Raw genomic sequence first — 22907 nt, forward strand, 5'->3', positions numbered from 1 at the left:
AGGCTACTTAAAACCTCAAATTTGGACTTTTTAGTGCTCACACATGGTGGTCTTTAAATTCTTGATATCAGCTGTAATATACAAGCTGCTTTTAAAATGTTATTTTAAAAGTAAAAGGTACTTCACAACAAAAATGCAAGGATATCAGAACAAAGGTTACCAAAAAGCAAGTTTGAAAAGACGAGTTTGTCACATTTAGTTATCAGCTTTGTGCTCTTGCTGCACAGCCAGCGGCTGCTGAACACATGAGGTCAAGGACCTCAAGTTCACTGATGTGTGCCGCTGCTCGGAGCTCTTAAAGTTAAAAACATAATCCTGAAGTGGACTCTGAAGTTACTGGGGAGCCAGTGCAGCTGGGTCAGCAAGGGCGTGACCAACAAGTCTTGGAGCAGCATTCAGATAATTCTGCAGATGTTCCAGGGAAGTTTTGTAATGTGATGAAATTAAGTGAGGAAGATAAATTTCCAACGCCAAGCATGACATAAGAAATTCAACTTGGCAATATTTCTTAAGTGAAGAAAGCTAAAGTGAACCAGAGATTTAACGTTAACAACCAAAGTGATCAATCTTCCTGATAGAAGATATAGCAGAAGTGGCAAGAGGACCTAGAGCTTTCATTAACTTTGACACAAATCTGTTAGGCGCACAAACAAGGATTGTTGTCAGCCATTCAACTGTTAGTTGAGTCTAAGCAACTATGTTAGATCTGTAGCTTAGAAACATTTTGTAACTAAATAGAGATATATAACTGAATGTCATCAACATACCAGTGATAAGAAATGTCCTTGAAAATGTTCAAAGTGTACTGAAGAGGGTGCAGATATAACAAAAACAGTAAAGGCCCCAAAAGTGAACCTTGTGGCAGGTCAGGTCCAACATCAACAAACCTGAACAGTAGTATTTGCTGCCATACTTCTCCTACTTCTCAAACGTTTCTTTAAAGTAAGAGATAAATTCTGATTAATTCTCAAACATTTTTACATGAAATATGTTTGATAATCGACAGGCTAAACTGAGGGAGAAAAGGCAGGCATGCTTTTTGCCAATGCTCGAAATTTATCAGCAGTAGACCAACCACTATGGTTCAGACTGAAAATCTAAAAGAACTAATAATGAACTACTGTAAAACTTTCTTAAGATTTTTTGATGATGTATTCTAAATAAAAATTGGGGTGACCTGACATCTCCTGTCGCCCCATTTTTACAACATCCTTGGCCTTAAAACATGAAGCTGTTTCATCTCACCTCGGGTTTATAGACTATAGGGATTTTCTTCTTCTTCAGCAAAGTAATATTCACTGCTCTTTGTTTACATCCTAAAGGGAAAACCCAAGTCTGCCTTAATGCAATATCCTGAGCAGCTTCTGCGCACAAGAGGGGGGCCTGACTCCTGGAGAAATTTGATCCCGCATTCGGCCCTTTAAAGGAAAATGGGATGTGTCTGTTGAATGGAGCTGTGAGTGAGTTGCACTGAAGTCGCTGCGCTCCGAAGGAAAACGAAGGACGGCACCGGGACGGACCGACACAAGACATGAAAGCAAAGAAATGAATGAGAGAAGCGAGTGGAAGTCGACGCGGTGACGGAGACGTTATGAGCCGAGTTGCGACGAGTTGCCGGGGAAGGTGTCCGTGAGAGGAGAGACTCGACTGAGAGGTGGGCATAAACAACGAAGTCACAAGGTAAAGAAGCCTTACAGTGGTCCGTTTTAAAAGCACATGACATTAAGTGATCTATTTCATTTATATCTTCAGTCACTCGCGGAATTTTATGATCTTGCAAAATTAAATAAAGTCGCGTGCAGGAGGCTGCTGGGGACAAAAGACGCCTGTGTATTTTGAGAGGTTCCTGATGGCTCGGTTAACTTTTTTTTTGTTTCTGCAGACCTACGCTTTACGGTTGATGCTGTGCTGCTGAGCTGTGCACACACCTGTTCCTTGTGGACCTTTTTTCGTATAATGTCTCGCCCTTGGGTTAGCTCTAAATGCGTATATTAAAACTGCGATGTCTGCATGTGAAGTAAGAAGGAAATAACATCTGTTGCATTGGGTTTGCATGACCTTAGAGTAAAGTGCGCAGCTTTTCTTTTTTTAAAAATCCCATCATCTTTTTTAACATGTGGGGAAATCGTAAAGGCTCACATTGCTGCTCCAGATCAAACTGACTTCTCCGGCAGGGGCTATTGCTGTGATTTAACACATTCTCAGGCTGATATATAGACCCGATATATATATATATATATATATATATATATATATATATATATATATATATATATTCATATTCCGTTCCACACAGTGTGTTTAAGCGTGTCTCCTGCTATAACTCTTGGATTTTATGTCAAAAGCAAAGGCTTTCTATGCCCTGCAGCGATAACTGCAGAAGCCAGGACTTAAAAGTGTGTGCAAAGGACAGAAGAGTTGCAGAGGTAGATGTTTACACCTCAGTGCAGAGGAATGTCAGGGCCTGTATTTAAGCCCGAGACTGATAATGAGTGTGGTCAGTTTGCTGAGGCCTGTCATTAACCTGGGCTGGGAGAGAGCTGCAGGTTTTCTTGCTGGCAAAGGTTAGGAAGAGGAGGAGAGGATGTGGAGGAAAGAAGGGAGGAGGATGGAAAGTGAGAGGTGTTGGAGGAGAGGTGAGTAAGACAAGACAGATAAGATAACTGGGGAGGATAAAGGTGAGGTGTAGTTGAGATTTTAAAAATAGCCTAAAAACATCCACAAGGCTCTGCAGTGGTTTAAATGTGTAATTTTAGAATTGTAAAGTTACCCTTTGAGTATAACTATAAAAACAACAGCAAATGATGTTGTTTTTCTATGTTTCTATCATGAATCGGGTCAAAGGTTAATAAACAGTGAGGCACTGATTCTTAAAAAAAATATAAAGTGTGAGGCCTACCTGACCAGATGGGAGTCAACAGTGGTCCCCCTTTGTTAAACACATGAGGCCACCGAGGAGACGATAAGGCAATATTTAAAACACCCACACTTGACTCCTCGTGCTCTCGGATAGGTTTTCTGTGTCAGCTCTCATGCACAGAGGGATCTGCCACGCTGACACAAATCTGCTGTGACTGACCCAGATTTACGCACACGCTGCTGTGCTGTCTCATGGGAGTCTTTTTCAAAGTGGGGGGACATGCCAAAACGCAGGGAAGCCAAGTTGGACCTCTGTGGAGACAACAACATCGGGGATTTGAAATGTCTGGTGGGGATGATATGACTGAACCACCTAATCACTTACATCACCACAGCTGCATGCTCAGCAGTGTGTCAGTGGTGTGCACGCACATGTGTCTGTTTCCAATCTAGTCCTCTGTGTATCTCCATCTGCGCCTGCCTGTGCTCTGGTAAGCAAGCGCTGAAGAGTTACGACTGACCGCGGAGTGTGTGTTTGAATACGTGGTGATTAAAGAGGTTCATGTCAACGAAAGGACCGACTTGAGACTCCTTTTTTTTTTGCGCGCAGAATGGCAAAGGTGCATTCACACGCTGTCCACACAAATTCCTTTATTTCAATCTGTGATTATGAATAAAACCTCTCCTTACTGAATACCAAATCTCACTCAGTTTGAGGAATACTGCAGTATAACCGTCAGTGGGAAGCGGTCGTCTCCTATGGCAGGCGTAGAAACTATCCTGCTGGGATCGTTGCGGTGGCGTTTCCATCCAGACGTCTTTCCCAGTGTTTGCTCTGGCTGTGGCTGTGTGCAAGTTCTTGCAGCTAGATGGAAGTAGAGAAGCTCCCAGGGCCTTCACATCTATCTGCTGCCAGGAGAGCACTCGCCGTTCTGCGCTACATCCCTCGCATGCATCTCCCCACACAGTCCGCTCTGGGTGGCCCAAGTGTTACCAAACATGGATCTACCGTGCAGATCCTGGAAAGCTTGTTTTTGTTGTCTTGACTTTCTTTCTTTCTACCCCTACCACCTGAATGTTTCCAGCACAAGAGACGATACTTGAGTAGAGAATAGTATTTATCAGATCATATTTAACACTAGACTCAGTGGAAAATTGCCTTCTGCATTGCTGTAAACCATCCCATGATTGAGGGCTATACTTGAAAAGGATAAAATGACTCCAGTTTAATTCACGTTGGGCTGTATTGCTCCCACACACCTTGAGAATAAACTAATTCTTGACAAGCTGGTGTTGTGGGGTTGATTTTTATCTGCATGCACTCTGAGGAAGTGAGCAGAAAACATTTCTGTAATCTTTATTTGCCTTCCCTCCTCACCTTGAGCAAGTTTAACTTTACACTTGCTGATTATTCAACTGGGATCCTGGCACAGGTTGCCCTTAGCTTTAACAACCTTTAATGTCTCCAACAAGCAAAGAGCACTAAAGGAATTGGTTCAGGGAGAATTAGCATAGCAGTGCTGAGAGTGTTTAACAAGCAAATGGCTTGTTTACACCCAGCTGTTTTAGCTCCTGGAGGAGCATCTGGCGTTGTCTTTCCCTGTTCTGCACAGTATGACCCAGAAGGGCTTATTCAAGCCAAGGGATCCAACCTCTTACCCACAATGGCGTCTGGCTTTGCATGACCTTCATACCCTCCAGTTTGCCCCAGAGAGAGACAGAGACACAGGGGAACTCTTGGTAGATGGACCTTGACTGTCCAGGCTGGGCACAGCGGTTGGCTGGTAAAACCTCCACTCGCATGACTTCTGTAATTTGTTTTCTAGGCCTGTATTTACGAGCATGCTAATTGTAGGGAGCGCCATGTTGCAGTTATAGTTGCCGGACTTTGAACGTCTGCTGTTCTGCTGATGGTGTCTGGCTGCACTTTGAGACTGGATGTCTTTCTGTCTGAAAACTCAGCTTTTATAACTTCCTTGAGCTTCATTTGTTTTCATTTTGATGTGAAAATGTTCACACAAACCTGCACATTAGGCACACAACCTCAAAGCTGATCATTAGAACTACTTTTATTTCGGGATGTTCACACAGCAGGCCTTTAACCTTTTTAAATGAGTATCTTGTCGAGGGAAAAAAAGCCACCAGTCAATCGTCCTCAGGTAAAAACAACTTAAGCGCCCCAGTTTCCCACATTCAGAGCTCGGTCCATTCACTGTCACACATTCTTTCCTCCTTTCTTTGCTGCAGCAAGCTGGTGCCCCCTCCTTTTTAGCTGTGATGGGACTGTCATGCAGAAAGACACTATTGTGCTGCACAGGATCCCGTTTTGCTCCTTCCTTGTAATTAAGAAGGGATTGCATAGGGGGGAGGGCAGGGGATTGGGTTAGTAGGTAATTTGGCTAAAAAGCAGAGCACTGACCTGCTTTGTGGCTGGCAGACCTGAGAGCCAGTACACATGAACCGGCTCCCCCACTGACAAAAAGTCTCCCTGCTGAGGTTTTGTTCAGTGTGTGTGGGCATGTGCAGAGACTAAGAAAGAATAAGATAAGATAAGATAAGATAACCTTTATTAGTCCCACACGTGGGAAATTTGTTTTGTCACAGCAGGAAGTGGACAGTGCAAAAGTTATGAGGCAAAAATTAGAATACAATAAGAATAAATACAGTACACAACTGTACAGAATAGAATAAAATAAAATACTATATACAGTAGAATAAAATAAAATAAATATACAATAAGATAAAAATAGAATACAAATACTATATACAACTGAGTAAAAATACAACGATGACAGAAAGGATTATTGCACTTAGTATTATTGCATATGTATGGATGTGTGTGCTTGATCAGTTAAAGTCTTTATTATGGAGTCTGACAGCAGTGGGGAGGAAAGACCTGCGAAATCTCTCCGTCCCACACCGTGGGTGCCGCAGTCTCCCACTGAAGGAGCTGCTCAGTGCTGTCACAGTCTGCTGCATGGGGTGGGAGATGTTGTCCATCAGGGATGACAGCTTAGCCGCCATTCTCCTGTCACTCACCACCTCCACTGGGTCCAGAGGGCATCCTAGAACAGAGCTGGCCCTTCGGATCACCCTGTTCAGTCTCTTCCTGTCCCCAGCAGAGATGCTGCCGCCCCAGCAGACCACGCCATAAAAGATAGCAGAAGCCACAACAGAGTCATAGAATTTCTTCAGGAGTGGGCCCTCCACTCCAATAGGAAAGGCAAATAAAAAATAATCCTGTGGTGATCTCTCTACAATGTTTATTTATGTGCCTAACACTTGTGTTTGCATGTAGGTTTCTTTTTATGTGTCACAAAGCAACACAGAAAGTAAGAGGAAGCTTTCATTAAACTTGTGTCATTGTGGATTCATTGTTAGTATTTTCCTTACTCACGTTTCGTCAGTGAATCATGGGAAGTGTGGTCAGCAAAGGTTTTGTGCTGTAAATGAAAACAGAAGCTGAGCCTCGTAGGGAAATGCCTTTCCAGGATGATTTTTTTTTTTTTAACCTCCTGCTCAGGGATGTCATTTTCAGTCTTTGATCAAATTTGCAAATTTTCAAGTTTGTGCAGCCCATTCATAACTATTAAAGTCAAACCATGCAGGCCCAAAGTTTACAAGCAGATTTGTGTTTTCTGTATTTCAGTCCAGAGGAAGAGCCCTGAATTCTCGCCATGGCTGACGTGTTGGAGAGCAGCGGGGCAGGAGCCGCTGGAGCGGCCAGTGTGGATTGGCAGAAACGCTGTATCGCTCTTGAAATGCAGCTGCTGAGGTTCCGGCTCCAGGCAGGGAAAATCCGAGAGCTGCTGGCAGAGAAGGTGAGAGTGAAAAGCATCATGGGTAGTAGTTACACATAGAAACTCTGCCCAAAATCCCCAAATCATTCTCTTATTCACTCATTTACTACTCCCTCTTTAAAAGACACTAGAACTGTATTGACATTTGGGACGTTTAACAGTTATTGGCACAATTTTCCAACTCTTACAGGTTCAGAGTTATACTACAGTAACATAGAAATATGGTAATGTTGCTTTAGAACTTAGTGCAAATGCTAATTTGTTCATTTCATTTTGTTAAAAGTGTAATTGAGAGCTTAATTAGTACTCCATGGTGTATTGGTTAAGACATTTCGATTGCATGTGAATGGTTTTGGGACTGGGAAGAGATGCAAAACCCCTGGAAGAGTGGCGTCAGGAAGTGTGTCTACAATGAGGTGACTATGCAAATAATGGAGCAGCCAAAAGAAGTTTAAGTGGCTCCATGGTGTAGCGGTTAACACGAGACTGATTTAGAGTTCAGACGTGATTCTCTGTAGAGTCTAAAATGTGACCTACATAAATGGCTACATTGTTGCCAGCGTTCATGGTTGTGCATGGAGCATTATCAAAACATATTTGACCCTCATATCCATTCCGAAAGTTTTTTGCAATCTCCTTGATTTTGATCACATCTATGAGTCCTTCCATTGGGGTGGTTATGCTGTTGCTGATAAATTAAAAAATGATGGCAAACAAGTAGGCTAGAAATGCATACAAGGAGTTGACAGTACTGAACAGGCCAATAGTTCTAGACGGCATTATACTCTAAGTTTTTAGAGGAGTGTGCAGTTACTTATCACCAAGTGTAAATTCCTTAATACACAAGAATGATTCCCATTTCAACACCAGTCAAGCTCTTATGGGGCCTTTATAATCTGATCCTTATTCAGTCAAAGTGACACAGTTATAGCTGTCATGTAGTGGAGCTCAAATCCTGTCTTATTAGTTTTTGTACAAGGTTAAACATGTGTGCGGCTGTGGCTCAGGTGGTAGAGTTGGAGGTTGGTAGATAGATGCCTGACTGTGCTACCAAGAAATCTGTCAAACAAAAACGTGGTAAATTTATCATAAAATATTGGTTTACAAGCCTCAGAACCATTTTTTTTGGTAAGGACTGAGTTTTAAAGCCTGAGTTTTAAAGTTTGAGCCTAATATAGCAGTGATGTGGCATGAATAGTTTAGTATGAACTGCTTTTGGCTTTTTGAACCATAATATTATGGAAATTTGATTTAAACTTATCATGCTACTTTGATCTGCAAAATTAGACATGCCGCTAGATGTTCTGAACAAACACTCAGATCACATTGCTTCATCACCTTCTTCTTCTTGTGATCTGGCAGTGTGTTTAAAGTGTTTTGTGCATGAGGAAACTATTAAAGCACGTGACTCAGTTAGAAATACAGGTTTGGATGACTGTATGTTTATGAGTGCGAGGGAAGACAGATGAGCTTATCCAGCTTATTTGGTAAACACTCAGTCCACTCATTGTGTGTCATCAGAGGTTGGCTGCAGTTTAAGCCAAAAGGAATATTTACCGTTTAACTCACTTCTGGTGCTTACCCTCAAGCTGGGGAAATAACCGCCAATCGCTGGCCAAATGCTTGTAAAACTGTGGCTGTTGTAAAGCCTGTCTACCAGACACTTTGGAAAGTAATCAGCTGTCATCAGGAGATTCAGCTTTCTGCTTAAGATTTGTTGGTAAAACTGGAAATGTTTGGATTAGAGGAAAGCATGAGTTTAGCAGCAGAAATCAATTTTTGTGTTGATCTGATTTACATATGGACGGGTTTTGAGTTCGGAATAGCTTTCAGGTACTTTTATTTGCCACAGTGTTCACTTGCTTTATCATTTGCACTTCCAGATTTGTGGAGTGGTTCGGTCAGTCAGTCAGCAGTACGTTTACAGTCCAGACATAACCCTGTAATTGTTGTGGATGGCTGCACCAATAAGCTTATAAAGAGATAAAATTAATATTGAGCGCAACCGAGTTCATCTTGTATGTTACTGTTAAATTGCAAATGAACTACAGTAATCTAACTTAAACACAATATTGTTACTGATGTTATTGTTTATATTGCTTAGCTCTTTATAAAGCAACCTCTTAATTTCTTTCCCTATGGTATCAAGGATTTTCCTGGGTATTGGTATCAAGTACTGTGCACGTTATGTGAAAGTTGTCCACCATATCGGATGTAATACAACCACAGGCTGCTACGGAAAGATTTGTGTTCCCCGACCTATTGACACTACTTCCTGGATGTTGCTGGCTTTTGTCGGATGAAACCATAAAGAAGACGCTGAACCAAAAACCTCTGAGTGATTGCTTTGGTTGATACAGACTGCCATGGTTTAATTTCACATCGTATTCACCGCATTGCAAATACTCACTACCTAGTAACTCAGTGATATTAAAACATGAAAAAGTGTGAAAAAGTTTCTGAAGAGACAGTTGCCAGGAGGTCACTGATTGGTCTGCAGGCTGGGGCTTTAGGAATCATTTTCCTTGTGATTGCTGAAGGAACTACTCATAGCTACTCAAAATCAGTCAGAATATTAATTTTTCCCTCACGACTAGTGGTTGCCACATGGTTAGCAGATTAGACTCTAGGCCTGGGTGTCTGTGATTTTATTTACTTGACCCTACATTGTCAGTATGATTGCCCACAAGTTAATGTCACATGGTTAGTGGTCACATGTCTGCAAAACATCAATACTGGACATGCTAGGGAAAAATCTGTATTCCTTGATTGGTTGGCAACGGTTCACAGTAGTGGTGTGTGATACTGCATATTTTGGTATCGATCCGATACCAAGTAAATACAGGCCAGTATCGCCGATACCGATACTTTTCAATAAATAAGGTGGATGCATGCAAACCAGTAAACAAATGAAAACAAACAAGTACTGTTGAGAAACTATAATACAAAAATTACAATTAAAATTCTCAACAACAACAAACAACAACTGGTGAAAATATAAATATTATGTAAACAACTTAACCCCTCCCCCAAAGCGTCTAAGACTATGTCCACACTAGCCCGGATAGATTTGAAAACGGCGTTTCCGTCTGAAAACACTCCACATCCACACTAGCGTTTTCAGTCGTTTTCACAGAGTTGTGCGTCTACACTGAAACGGACGAAAATGCTTACGTTCTAGTACTGCGCATGCGTGAAACGCAAGAAGATTCTACCTGCCTCATTTCTGTCTGCCGTTTATTTACTTTCCGGCTCTTTGAAACGTCGCGGCAAAAGGTCGAGGAAAAGCACCGAGTTTTTTAAATGGACTAACAATGAGGTGGAGTTGTTGCTGCAAGTAACACAAAAAGTACAAAGTTACCAAAGCGAGTGAGAATTAAATAATTTGAAGAAAAGCTATCTGGAGCATGTACAGACTGATATTAATCTTTAATAGGGCTGTCTGAGAGCAAACAAAACAACTGCTGTATAATGCCCTGCGCTATCTTTGTGTAATTGGTCACATGACTGCATCACATGACTAAAATGCATCATCGTTTTTGAAAGTCTGCGTTTTTGAGTGTCCACACTGCGACGGGACAGCTCAGTTTTGAACTGTATGCTTTTTCAAGAGCGCGTTTTTACTCGGGGAAAACGCCGTCTCGGTGTGGACGGGAGGCCGAAACAGAGAGAAAATGATGCGTTTTCAAATGAAAACGCATTAGTGTGGACGTAGCCTTAGTCACGTCACGTGACAGCGCAACAGCTAAACACAAGAGGGGGTAGGGGGAGCAAAGTGTGCCTGTTCTGTGCTGACATAGCAGCAGTGAGTCCGGCGACCAGGCTTCTTTGTCTTTCCTGAAACCACAGCATTGCAAACAAGAGCGGAACTTAAAGTAAAGAATCGATCTCACCAGGCTAGTATCGATCCAATACCGTTGCCGACTTGGTATTGATATAATCAATATTTGGATCGATCCACCCACCACTAGTTCAGGTAGTTACTGGCTCTTGCTGGGTGAAATCAGACAAAAGGTGTTGTACCAAAAATAGCAGAGATTACCGATAGAAAAGTTCAAGAACTCGCATGAGTTTCACTGTCATCGACAGAAGTTGCCTCATCGACTCGTATACCGTCTCCTTTCATAAAGTTTACAATCTACTCCAGAGTAAATAACAGTGGACACCAGCTGAGGTAAACTGCAGACTGACAGCGCCCACTTGTCACAGATAAACAGCAGCCAGAGTTTTCTGTCCTACTGTTAGGATTATGCACTTGAGTTAGGAGGGGTAAGAAAACAGAATTAAGTTGACTGTAACCTCCAATCTCCGACATCTAGCAGAGATATTACACACTGTACCTTTAAGATCAGACATAATTTGTGCTTGGAGCCTGCAAGGGTGAAATCAGTTCAATGTCAGATGCATGCAGCTGCGCCATGTAATGACTAGAAAAGCTCAGGCCTGGAGTGCATGTGTGAGGGAGCTATACTGTATATTCTCACTGTTTGTTTCTCATTTCTAAAACACGAGAGTTCAAAGTTTTTATTTTTTTGAAAAGTGACTAATTACTCTCTTTCTCATTTTCTGTCCAATAAAAACCACACATTCATTGTTAAATGTTCTTTTTGGCAATGCTGCTAAAACATTCGTTTTTCTGTGAAAAGGTTAATCAATCTCTCACTTACTCCTTCGCTCGCTCTGTTATAAACATATACACACACTGTAAACTCTGACAAACACAAACACAGTGCGGAGCTGGGTTTAAGTGGAGTCCCGTGCTGCTGAGTGTGTTTTTTCTGAGCTTTCTTGAGGGGGGAGGGTGCTGAGTGACTACCATTCCGTCATGTTATTGCTGTTTGGAAAGACTGCTTCACGCTCTTCATCTCCTCTCTTGCCAAGTTAGGAGTGTTTTACACATTGACCCACTTTGGTATGGAAAAACATGAAAAAAAAAAAAATTGACGCGGTTGCCTGTGACATGGCATTTATCTCGAGAGGCTGACGGAGAGTGAAGGAGAAAAGAAAGAGGGAAGGAGATGCCCCATTTGCTATGCGAGGAGTGTAACAGGAAGATTACTGCATTCAGGAATTTGTTTGAGTTTTAACTGTAGACTGGGAAAGTGTAACCTATGGTGGTTGGCAGTTAGCCTAAAAAAAAGAAACTTCTCCATAAGAATTGAAGAGTTTCTAAAATAGCAAATGCAGCTTTTGGAGCCACCAAAAAGCCAAAGTTAATAATTTGAAGGGAGGGCATACATGTTAACAAATGAACGGTAATCTAAAGGAAACAAAACTAGCAAACTTCATTTAAACACACTGACTGAAGTGATCAAAGCAATAAAATCCTCCCTAGAAATGACTAAAATAATACATTTAGTTACAACTGACCTGCCATTCACAGCATTTTTAACAAATACATTTTTTTTTAACTCTGTACAGAAAAGAAAACTTTAGAAGTCAGAGGGACCCTTCACAAGAGGTGACTTTTAGATGAAAAGTTCAATCAGAAACCTCAATGGGAGTTGGTGGATTTGGAGCTTTGAGGAGGTAAATCCAGAAAGTTTAGAGTTTCACATCTAATTAGGCAGTCCTGGCTATACCTCATTCAGAGGAATTTTTAAATTGGGTGGCCTTCCCACTTCTAGGTTTCCTTTCATTACTTGGCTAATTGGATGCTGGACAAATTGAATTAATCTCTCCCATAAGCCTTACATGGCCCCAGGAGTAAAATGCTGTTATCTGACTTAGACAAGTGTTCTCAGTCAGCAAGGAGGGCTGCAGAGAGGTCACCAAGTACACACTGGTGTGCATAAACATTTATTTTCATGAGGAGACTTGTTTGGATCAGCCGCCTTTTTAATAGTTTAACTGTAAAAGTCTGGACTTGATATAAAGACTGTTTAACTTCTTTGTAGCCTATGAAACCTTCTGACATTTTATCGTCTGTCTTGCTGATAAAATTACCTCTTTTCCCCATGTCCATGCATGTTTCATTGTAAAAAGTTAATTTAAACATAAGGAAATGCATAATGGCAACCGGTGCCTAATGCTCACCTCACGTATTTATGCGTGTATTATTATCATTTCTCAGTATTTTATTTCTTTAACTTGTTTTGAGGGGAAAAAAGCGGTTTATTAATATTTAATAACTGAGTGGGATAGTTTAGCTGTCAACTGTGCAAAGTTGATGTTTAACATTGGGAGGCAGGTGAAACGCCTCAGTAGGCAAATTTTTTACTGTGAAACCCGTTTTTAGACGGTTTATCTTTTACAGTTTTCTCTGTAATGTAATGTAGTGGCCCTTGTGATCAGTGTTAACCATAAGTATTAGAAAAGAAAAGAAAATTAATTGTAACTATGACATTTTGGGATCCTTAAAGAATACAGTCATGTAAAAAACATTTTCACAGTTATCCAGTCCTGTGAAAAATGAAATGCATCCTTATTCCGTACATCTCCAAGACCACGGAGATCTTTGGTCATAATGTGCAGCACCATAAACACAGCATATCAGCACAGACATCTCATACTAACTGTCAAGCACGGTGGTGGAGGGGTGATGTTTTGGGTTTGTTTTGCCACCACAGAACCTCTTGCAGTTATTGAGCCCAATAGATCTATCTTACTGACATGAGTGCAAATGTTTTAAAGCAACAGAATGAAAATGATTTTGGTAGAGGCGAGTCTGGGTTGGGAATGGAGGAGAATCTCCGATTTAGATAATCAAGCCAGCTGGCTTGAAATACAATCTGTGGGCTCAGATTTCTGTCACTTGGTTTTGGCAGCAAAAGCAAACAGATCTTTAGTTGTGACATATCTGTTAGCTGCCTGGGAAATGGATGATCTGCTGTCTCTTGCCTGCTTTCATTTTATCTCCACCACTCTGTTATCAGTCCCGCATGAATTCCCATGAGGGAAAGACACAGTCAATATAAACCTAAAACAAAATTACCTACAAGGTTTTGCCTGCGAGTGTGTGAGAGACACACACTGAAGGATGAATCTGGTAACATTATTATCAGCATATCCTTTAAAAAGAGTTAAACAGCTGGGTTCTCAAGTTTTACATTACACAAATGGGAGGTGCATTTGTTGGAGACTATTTTCAGTTATGGATTGGCTACCCTATAGAGTATTTATGACAGTAAGACATGTATGTGGGTCCGACTCCAAATAAACTACCCAGTGCAAAAGTGTGGCTCACTGATGTGTTTTTCTGGGGTCATATCTTTGGCCACTAAGGCAGTAATTGCTAGTCAAATTAGTGTGGATTTAAAGGATTGGGAACAGTGTAGTTTATCAACTGCTTACTAGTTCTTTCTCTAAAGAATAACTTTAGAGAAACAACTGCAAAATTTAATTTCCAGCTTATCTATTTTAAGAATTCTCAGCAGCACAAGGTGATGTGTTGCACTGTGGGCTGACCGATTCAGAATAGCTAATATAACTGTGTCACTCCTGTTAAGCAACTCGGACTTCAGTTGGACTGTTCCATAACTAAACAACCAGAGCTTAAATAACAGTTCCAGATTACACTGTCTGTATCCATATCTCAAGGCTTAAGGTCAGTTTGTTGCCATCAGCTTAGCCATTTGATTATATAGACTGACTAATCAAATCAATCCAAGCACTCGGTTTATTTTTATCGCTGCAACAGCACAGACTGTTTAAAAACTGTATTCAAAAGCATTCCTGTTCATTTATCATTGTCACTCCATATTACTTTGATCAAACTAATTTATGACTGTAGTTCTAGCGCCTTATGTGTACAATTTGACTTTCTGTAAAGACCACACAGGAGGGTTTACATTAAGAGTGTTTGCTAGATTTTACTTTAATCCCATGACCCACAATCAAACAACCAACTCCTTCTGTCCACTAAACACGATGAGGCATTTCTTCAGGCACAAGCCAGTGTGCTCCTAATGCTGGTCCTAAGCCTGGATAAATAGGGAGGGTTGCTCGAGGAAGGGCATCTGGCATAAAATCTTTGGCAAATCAAACATGCAGATGATCAATAAGAATTTCATATGAGTTAGGTTAATAATGACCGCCTCTTGTGTTGTTGGCCGGCTTGGGCTTGGTGGAAACCGTCCGACTGTTGGCTGAAGACAGTGAAGAGAGAGAAGACACATTTGGAGGAAACAATAAAAATGGAAAGAAGGATCCATGAATTTATGGGCATTTAGATGGTTAGTATGACAGAAGGGGGATGACGGGTGATCTACTGTGGTAACCCCTTAACTAACCAGCCGGAAGAAGAAGCGTAAATAATTAATACAATCTGAACCTTTTCATTGGTCCGTGTGTTGCATGCTTTCTGCTGAAACTTGTGTTGAAGTATCGATAAACTGCAACAATGTTTCAAAAACTAAATCAAATGTTCCAAATACTCAATCAGTTAAAAATGTTAAGCACTCCCAGAGTTCTTATCCTTTTAGAAAAGTGCTATTTTCCCAGAACTTCCCAAGGTAGAGTTCCTTCGAAGGTTCTTTGTACCTGTGAAAACTGTGTGGCAGAGAAGTCCAGACTGTGACCTCTGCAGTACTTTGCCATTACCTAAAGTCCTTTTTAGCCTCTTCCGATTCCGTTTTGTTAAATAAAGACAAGTATGGGTTGAGCTTGACTCATGATGAAGGCTTTTGACCTTGAGGTGAGCAGTCATCCAACCACTAACCATCAGTCTCCACCCACATCTCCCATTGCAGATGTGCTCTGGCTTTAGTGAGTGTTAAGCTGGCTGCGGGGAAGTGTTCAAATGTTGTGAATGTTGGATTCTGGGAATCAGGGGGCCTTTGTCGAGGTGATGAGAAGGCATAAAGGAAGATTGAGAGAGACAAAGAAAAGGGGAACAAAAATTTCGAGAGGAATTCAAATGCATCTCTCAAGCAGAGTGAATCCATTAGTATGTTTGTTCTCCTTTCAGCAGGGTCACTGACCTCGTAAGAAAAGGTGTCCTGTGTATTCTGTGCAAACACTTCTCTGTATGTGTGTGTGTTTGAGAGAGACAGTCCTTGCAGATGTGTGCATACTTGCAGGATGGACAGTGTTTGCCTTTGAAAGCATGAGTATGCATGCTTGCACAAAAGGTGACGCAAGCTTGTGCACACACCCTAGCATTATTCCATCACACTTGTGTTTGACCAGAAGTAGTAGAGTGAAAGATGTTCAGCCTCGTCTGAGGGCCTCTCAGCTATGACTGCAGTATGCCTATGTCCTTTTGCTCAAGGTGTAATTCATTGTTAGATGTCCTCAGACTTTGTTGAATCCTCATTACCCTTTATTTTACTTTCTCTGCCACTTTCACTGTCCTGTTACTAATTCTGAAATGTCCCATCTATTAAAATGCTTTCCTATTATAGCTGCTCTGTTAAAAATGTCTCACTACATTCATCTTTTAAATGTCTTTTCAGTAGTAGTAGTGATTATTAAGGACTAAGTGTGTTACTTTTGCACACTCTTGCAGGTGTTTGCTTGTATACCAGGCAAACTTCTAGCTTGGAGTTACATCCGTACAACAAGGCCTGTATGATCTGTGTTAATAGCACCTGTAGATGGTTTTTAATCTTTAAATTAAACATAACTTTTCACAGAGGGCAAGAAGTCAACCTTTAACTTAGTGAGAGCCTGGGATTTTCCCTTGACCACCCAAGCCTTCAACCCACTTCCTTGGCAAACAGAGACAGCTGACCCAAGTCAGAAACCATTTTAACCTCATCTTTTGTCCGTGCTTCAGATGCAGGAGCTGGAGCAGAGAGTGACCGAGGCTGACCAGCGGGCTGAGCATGCTGAAAAACAGGTAGCTGGGCACCATTTCAGCTTATACTTGACTCACTGTACTCATCTTTAGTAGGTGAACGGTGTCTGTATATTATTACAGCAAAAGAAAATCCAGCCTGACCTGACAGTTTTTTTGTAAGCCTTTAATGGGACTTAATAAAAGGATTGTGTGGTTTTAGGATTACAATCCTCATAGATATCACACATACTCAGCCACTTTTGGTGTCAGGTTTAATCTCTAATTTGCTGTCATTACTGTCTGCTCCAGGTGTTTTCCCCAAGTGGTAATTTAATGGCACCATTTCTTCTCTTTCTTTCTTTTTCTTTTTTCTTGTTTTTAAAAAACGATAAATACCTAAGAGCTTAGAAAACTGTTCTTTTGGCTTTGTGTAGTGCCCATCAAAATTAAACAACCACGTAAATTTGAGCTGTCTTTTGGCCCTGCGTGTGCATTCACTCCTCTAATTATGTATTTCAGATCCATGTCATGGAAGAGAAGCTGAAGTCTGCAAACATACAAACCAATGAATCCGAGAGCTCGCTGTACAGAAAGTATCAAGAGCTGACCAATCAGGTTCAAGAGAAAGATGCTGTAATAAAGAGATTAGAGATGCAGCTGGAAAAACAGGTATGTCTGGAGCCATCAGATAAAGAACAGAAATGTCCATTTATGTTCATGAAGTGTATGTTGAAAAATTCCACAAAACCTGTTTTCTCTGGCTTATAGATCTTAGTCAGAGCCCAGGAGGCAAAAGTCATTGAGGAGAAGGCTGCCAAGATTAAAGACTGGGTCACCTTTAAGCTAAGAGAGGTAACATATGTATGGATGCATCCCTAATAACTTGTTTATATAGTTTATTAGTAGTAGTAGTACATTGACTTAATGTTAATTATGGTTAATGTCGCATATATGCTGAGTTACAGATGGAGCAAGAAAACCAGCAGCTGAAAATGGCGAACCTGAAGCAGACAGAACAGATAATGTTGCTGCAAGACAAACTGCAATGTGAGTACTGTGCAGGTGTTTAGAGACTATAAACTATAAAAGTCAAAGTAGAGAAACACTTGAGATCTCAGACTTCAAAATATAGTGGCGTTGTCTTTCTTTTCTAGCCCTCTTAGAGAAACCTACATCCTCTGCATCCCCGGCCACTTCCCCGGTAATGGATACACACCTGGTGCCCAACAGCCCCCTATTTCCTCCCAGCTGCCCTGGCACACCACCTGCCCAAGATGACAGCTGGAGACAGACAGGTTCCCGCAGGGCCAGCTCAAACATCAAGACCCCACCAGCAGGTGTGCTGTCCTTAATTTGTATTATGCTGGGATGGGGAAGGAATGCAAGCTGGGCACATCGCATGACCAGGTAGAACCAGTAACAATGGGGGGAAACTTGAGGCTGATTTTAAACCATTACAAATTCAGATGGGTATCCAAAATGTTTATTGCTGCTTATTAGTCCAATATAAAAAAAATCAAAGAGTAATTTTTAAATAATATGAATAAAATATTGTGAAAAAGTCTTGAGACACTCCTCATTTCTTTATATTATGCTAGGGAAATGGGTCCAGTGATTTATTAATACATGGAAACACAAATGGAACTACAGTGTTTACAATTCTAACAAGCTTGAAAGTCTGTATTTGGTATGACCACCTTTATTCTGCAACACAGGCTGAACTCTCTTAGGCAAGCTTTCTTCTAATGCGCTAAATAGCCTTCAGGAATAGTTCTCCGGGTTTCATGAAGGACATCCAAAGCTTTTCTTTGGATGTTTGTTGCCTTTTGTTTTGCTCTCAGTCTGGATCCCACACTGCTTCAGTGATGTTGCTGACACGATGATGGTCTGACAAGGCCAATCCATAACTTTTCAAATACTGCTCATCTGCTGGAGATTTTATTTAGGTCTACCACTTCTTCTTTTGTTCTCCACATGTTGTTTGCTCAATTTCTTTTAATCACACACTGCACACGATGCTGAAATATGCAGTTTTGGATAATGGCTATTTGGGAATGACCTAGTTGGTGCAAAAATACTGTTTTATGCCTGTCAAACTGTTATCTTTGGCATGTCATCAATTCAGCTAAAGAAATTGGTGGAAATTATGTGTTTTTGTGAGTGGCTGACAGTAACAAATTGGCTAAGGATACAATTAGAAATTGGTGTGTTGCTAAGTTGTCTGTTCCATGTTGATACATCACTGGCTCATCCCTTGGGTTAGGCGCCTTTTTTTTATGCTTGAATGATTCATAGGCCAGAGTTAGGTGAGTTAACAAGCCAATGAATCATTCTTCAGGACTGGAATGATAATGAGTGAAAAAGCATCCAGTGTCCCAAGAAAACCTTTAAAACACCATCAGAAATCCCAGAAAAGTATTGCTCAAGGCCACTTTGAAAAATTACAAGAAAGTCTAGCTCCTTGAAGCGTGGCACTCTGTGATAAACAAATGTAATAAACCATTTTTATCAGCATTCTCCGCTTCTTTAATAGGCTGTCTCAGATTTAATCACACTCTTGTATTTCCTCAGATGTGAAAAGGACTCCTGAACAAGTCAGTAAAGGGATTTGCCTCGGAGACCTCACTCATGATCTTCTCTCTCAGAGTCGGAGCAACACTTCTGTTTCCATCAGTGCACCAGAGCTTACAGAGGGTCAGGCAGGGTCCTCTGACAGAGACAACTCATCTGATGAGCTCAATAGCAAGTTTCGCTCTCAGTGCCTTCATTCATCCTCATCCTCTTCATCTTCATCTTCGGCCTACGAGATGGCACATGGATCAAGTTCTCCAGAGTCGTCTTTTATAATGGCACCCAACAGTGTGCTGCTGTCTCGTTCCCCCTCCACCAGCAATCCCTTTCCCAAACCTCACCAGCCACTGGGTAACCAGTCAGGCACCAGCATGACGCTACCTAAGGTACGGACTCCCCTCACCCCCAGAGACAGCATCCAGCTGGTCAAGAAGCACTACAGCCAGCCTCAGCCCAGCCTGGACAAACTCCACCACCTCAATGTTAACATAGACATTATGACACCTTCTTCCACCTCCTCCACTCTTAAGAGCGCAGGCACCACCTCTTCACCTTTCTCTCAGGTTGTGGAAGAGACCGACATTGATGATGGGCTCCCAGACAGCATGGATGGAGTAGTGGAGGGCCCAGCGTCAGATGAGCTGTCCCGGGATGGGGTTTCATTTGTGGGGCTTGCAGAAGAGTTAGACCGATTAGATCCGGAAGTTCTCAAACCGCCAACACCGCCTTTACATCGATTCCCTTCGTGGGTATGAGAGACAAGTATTAAATATGCAACATATGAATGCTTCTTGTTTTTTGTTGTGTTTGTTTGTTTTTTAATGCATGCATTACCTTAATTTTCTTAATGTTTTGCAGTATGTCACGCTGTTTCCTTAAAGATTTACCAAGTGCCAAAATACCTATCTGTCTCTTTGAAGGTGGTAGTCATGTTTAAGTTGAATAATCATGAATATTTCTGACTGTGTTGCTTTCTGCAGGAGAGTCGGATCTACGCTGTGGCTAAGTCAGGAATGAGAGTGTCAGAGGCCAGTCTTGGAGGCAGAAGCCCTGGACGAGGTGAGTCCCCTGCACCCAGAAGCAAGAAGCTAGTCATCCACTCAGTCATCAAAACGGTTATACTATAACAAGGAATTAAAGTCTGTAATCAGGATGCCAGAAAAAAGATTTTCTCCACTATAACATTGGGTTTGTGCTCATTGTTCTGCATCTGTGTCTTCAGCTTGGGTGGTGGTGCTTCTGTTGTGGGAAGTGAGTCAGTACTGTGAAGAGGCATGTCATTCAGCTGATGCTTAAGCTGATGTGTGGGTTGAGCGGGGTCTGTTTGGATCTGTCATTGCTGCTTTTGATGTCACTTCCTTTGGCCTGAGGCTCCACACACCTGTGCAGGTGTGGGCTGATCTCCAGGAGGACTGCCCCCTCCCTACCTTGTCTTTATTTAGAGCCTTGGAGGGGGGGTATATAGAGAGGCTGCTTTTTAATCAGCTGCGATGAAAGGATTTGGTCTGGGTGTAATTATTGCTGCAACATCATCCATTTTGTCAGGATGCAGGAGCTAAAGTTTGACAGCACTTGGACGATTGAAATTTGTAACTGCTATGTACATGCAGCTGACTGCCAAATCACTGTTATGGATTAAGTTGCTGCTTGCTCAGCTTTTTCAGCTTCCAGGCATGTTTTTCTCTTAAGCTGCATCAGTGGCAGGCAAATTCAGGTATCCACCCAATTAAACCATGGGAAGTAATTTGTTTAAACTTTGTTTTACATGAAGATAATTTAAAAATTTCCTTTCAGTGGATAGAAAAATGTGTAAAAATGGATTTGTCCTGACTTGTCTTACTTTATAGTAGAGTACTTTTTACCTTTTTAAAATGGTAAAATGCATTAAAAAATGTTCTTAGTGTGAAATGAAGCACAGTTAAAATACATATATTAATCAACATCCTGACAATGACTGATGTGCTTTATTAGATTTGCTAAAAGTCCTGGTCAGGGGCAATAGATGGATTCTGGTTGACAAGAAACATGCTGGCCTTAAAACACTGCTCATTCGTCTTTGACGTTTGCTGGTGTTGCAGAAGGTTACCAAACTTTGGAGTTGCAGAAGGCTAACACAGCTAGCACAGATGTGTGGAAGTAAGAGTGCATTGAAACAAAGATGGCAAGGGAGCAAAGTTAGGAGGAAAACAAAGCTGAATATTATTATTTTCATTGTTATTATTATTATTATTACTGTAATTATTAGTTAACCAAAAAGAGACAAGTTGCTATCATGATCAAGTGAAGGAAGAGAACAACAACAGTTAGAATAAAGTTAAAATGTCTAATGATACACAAACAAAAAATCTTTATCTCCACTGAGCAGATGTATACAGCCAAGACACTCTGCCACTGTAGCTGTCCACTGTCTGGGTTTATCCATATGATCTCATTGCTGATTGGAGTCAGCTGCCAAGGGGAGCGCAAGACACACCCACTGGGGCAAAGTCACAGCAGATCCTGCTCGGCCTGTAACGCAGTATGCTGAAGTCCGATGTTGTCGTTAGAACAGAAAAAAATGATTTATTTATTAATTTTTTTTGCCTGTCCCATTTGGTACTTTAGCCGTCAGAATTGTTGTCTGAAGGCCAACGAGGATACCCAATGGATTTACTTTACCAAGTGGATCATCACGGCCTTGCCGTATTGGTCCATTTGATCGACCTTTGTTGTTATTATTTATTTTATTTTATTTTCAGTTGTTACAGACGGGAGACACATGACTAGGGGATAGGAAAGGGAGAAAGAAAGATGATGGAAAAAAACAGAGGGGAAGAGGGACAGTGAGAAAGGGCACTTAAAGAGCGAAAGAAGAAAAAAAAACTCCTGGATCACCTGTTGAGAGAAAAAGCTGCAGGAGTGTCTTCATGCACTGTTTTCTTCTAAAGAACTGACGAGCCAGAGGAATCATTAATTTAAAATAATAATAATAATAATCTCAAACAATTGGAAGATACTCGGTTGTGTCATGGCTAATGTGGCTAAAATCGATTTTGATTGTAGCAAAGGACTGCTGGAAAATGTTGGAGACTCTTTTGATACTAGCAAACTGGATTACTGTTTTTTCCTTTTACTTTACTCACTGTCCTCACTACTGTATACTGTATTCTGATCATAGTTTATTTAATCCCAGTTAATCTACTCATAATTGTGCATTTTTTTAAGTCTTTTGACACTTAGAAATAAATGACATAATCATTTCTGTTGTGAGCTCCGGTAGATTTTCTTTGTACACAGGCTGTGATTGGCTGACCTGTGCTCCTGCTGGTTCCGAGGTTGTTTCCTGCTCAACTATATTTTACAACCCATACACGCATGTGACATGAGCCATTATGGCTACTTGGATATAAGCTTTAAATTTCCAGATTACATAATGTTACTTGCTGTTTAGTTCTTACCTTTTTAAAGAATATCTTCCTCTTGTCTTTTCTCTTTTTTTTATATATATCTTTCTTTATTTCAGACAGTAAAGCTATCACACAACTAATGTTTCATCTTCCTGGAAAATACAGACACTGTATCCTTAGCTAGCAGACAGCTGCATGGAAAACGTTCACGTGTCATAAATGTGTACGGCGGAATCATGTAGCGATTTAAATGTCTCTGTGGCATCAGCTAAAATGACCACCAATTTGCAGATGAAACCACTTTGTATTAAACGAACTTAAACCACCAATTAGTTACTCATTAACTGAAGGTGCCAGAATGGATTTCTGTATCATTCCAACCCACTTTAACCCATGGTGGGCAGCAGATCTGCAGTTGGTTACATGCACTGTTTTCCCCGCTCTCTCTCTCACTCAAAGACCTCTTCGTAAAAGTGCCGGTGGATTTGAACTTTTTATTTTGAACCATAGGCCGTTTATCATCTGAAAAGTGCCTTAAAACTCTAATAGCCAGAGAGAGGCAGCTCCTCA

At 41.2% G+C, this 22907-nt stretch overlaps 1 protein-coding gene across 2 annotated transcripts in view; it reads left to right on the forward strand.

Moving 5' to 3' along the window:
- Positions 1-1397: 1397 nt before the first annotated feature.
- The window catches only part of plekhh1 (pleckstrin homology domain containing, family H (with MyTH4 domain) member 1), a 33332-nt gene continuing 11822 nt past the window's right edge, over positions 1398-22907 (forward strand). Inside the window, exons 1-9 of one of the 2 annotated variants that reach the window (XM_080870868.1) lie at positions 1398-1654; positions 6509-6680; positions 16378-16440; positions 16900-17049; positions 17149-17232; positions 17346-17427; positions 17535-17717; positions 18952-19700; positions 19932-20010. In XM_080870868.1, the coding sequence (XP_080726994.1) occupies positions 6537-6680; positions 16378-16440; positions 16900-17049; positions 17149-17232; positions 17346-17427; positions 17535-17717; positions 18952-19700; positions 19932-20010 (1534 nt within the window). In that variant the 5' untranslated portion in view covers positions 1398-1654; positions 6509-6536. Of the gene's footprint in view, positions 1681-6508; positions 6681-16377; positions 16441-16899; positions 17050-17148; positions 17233-17345; positions 17428-17534; positions 17718-18951; positions 19701-19931; positions 20011-22907 lie in introns of both variants that reach the window. The other variant, XM_080870867.1, reaches the window with a different exon arrangement.

Source organism: Rhamphochromis sp. 'chilingali' (assembly GCF_963969265.1).
Source record: "Rhamphochromis sp. 'chilingali' genome assembly, chromosome: 21".
Lineage (NCBI taxonomy): Eukaryota > Metazoa > Chordata > Actinopteri > Cichliformes > Cichlidae > Rhamphochromis > Rhamphochromis sp. 'chilingali'.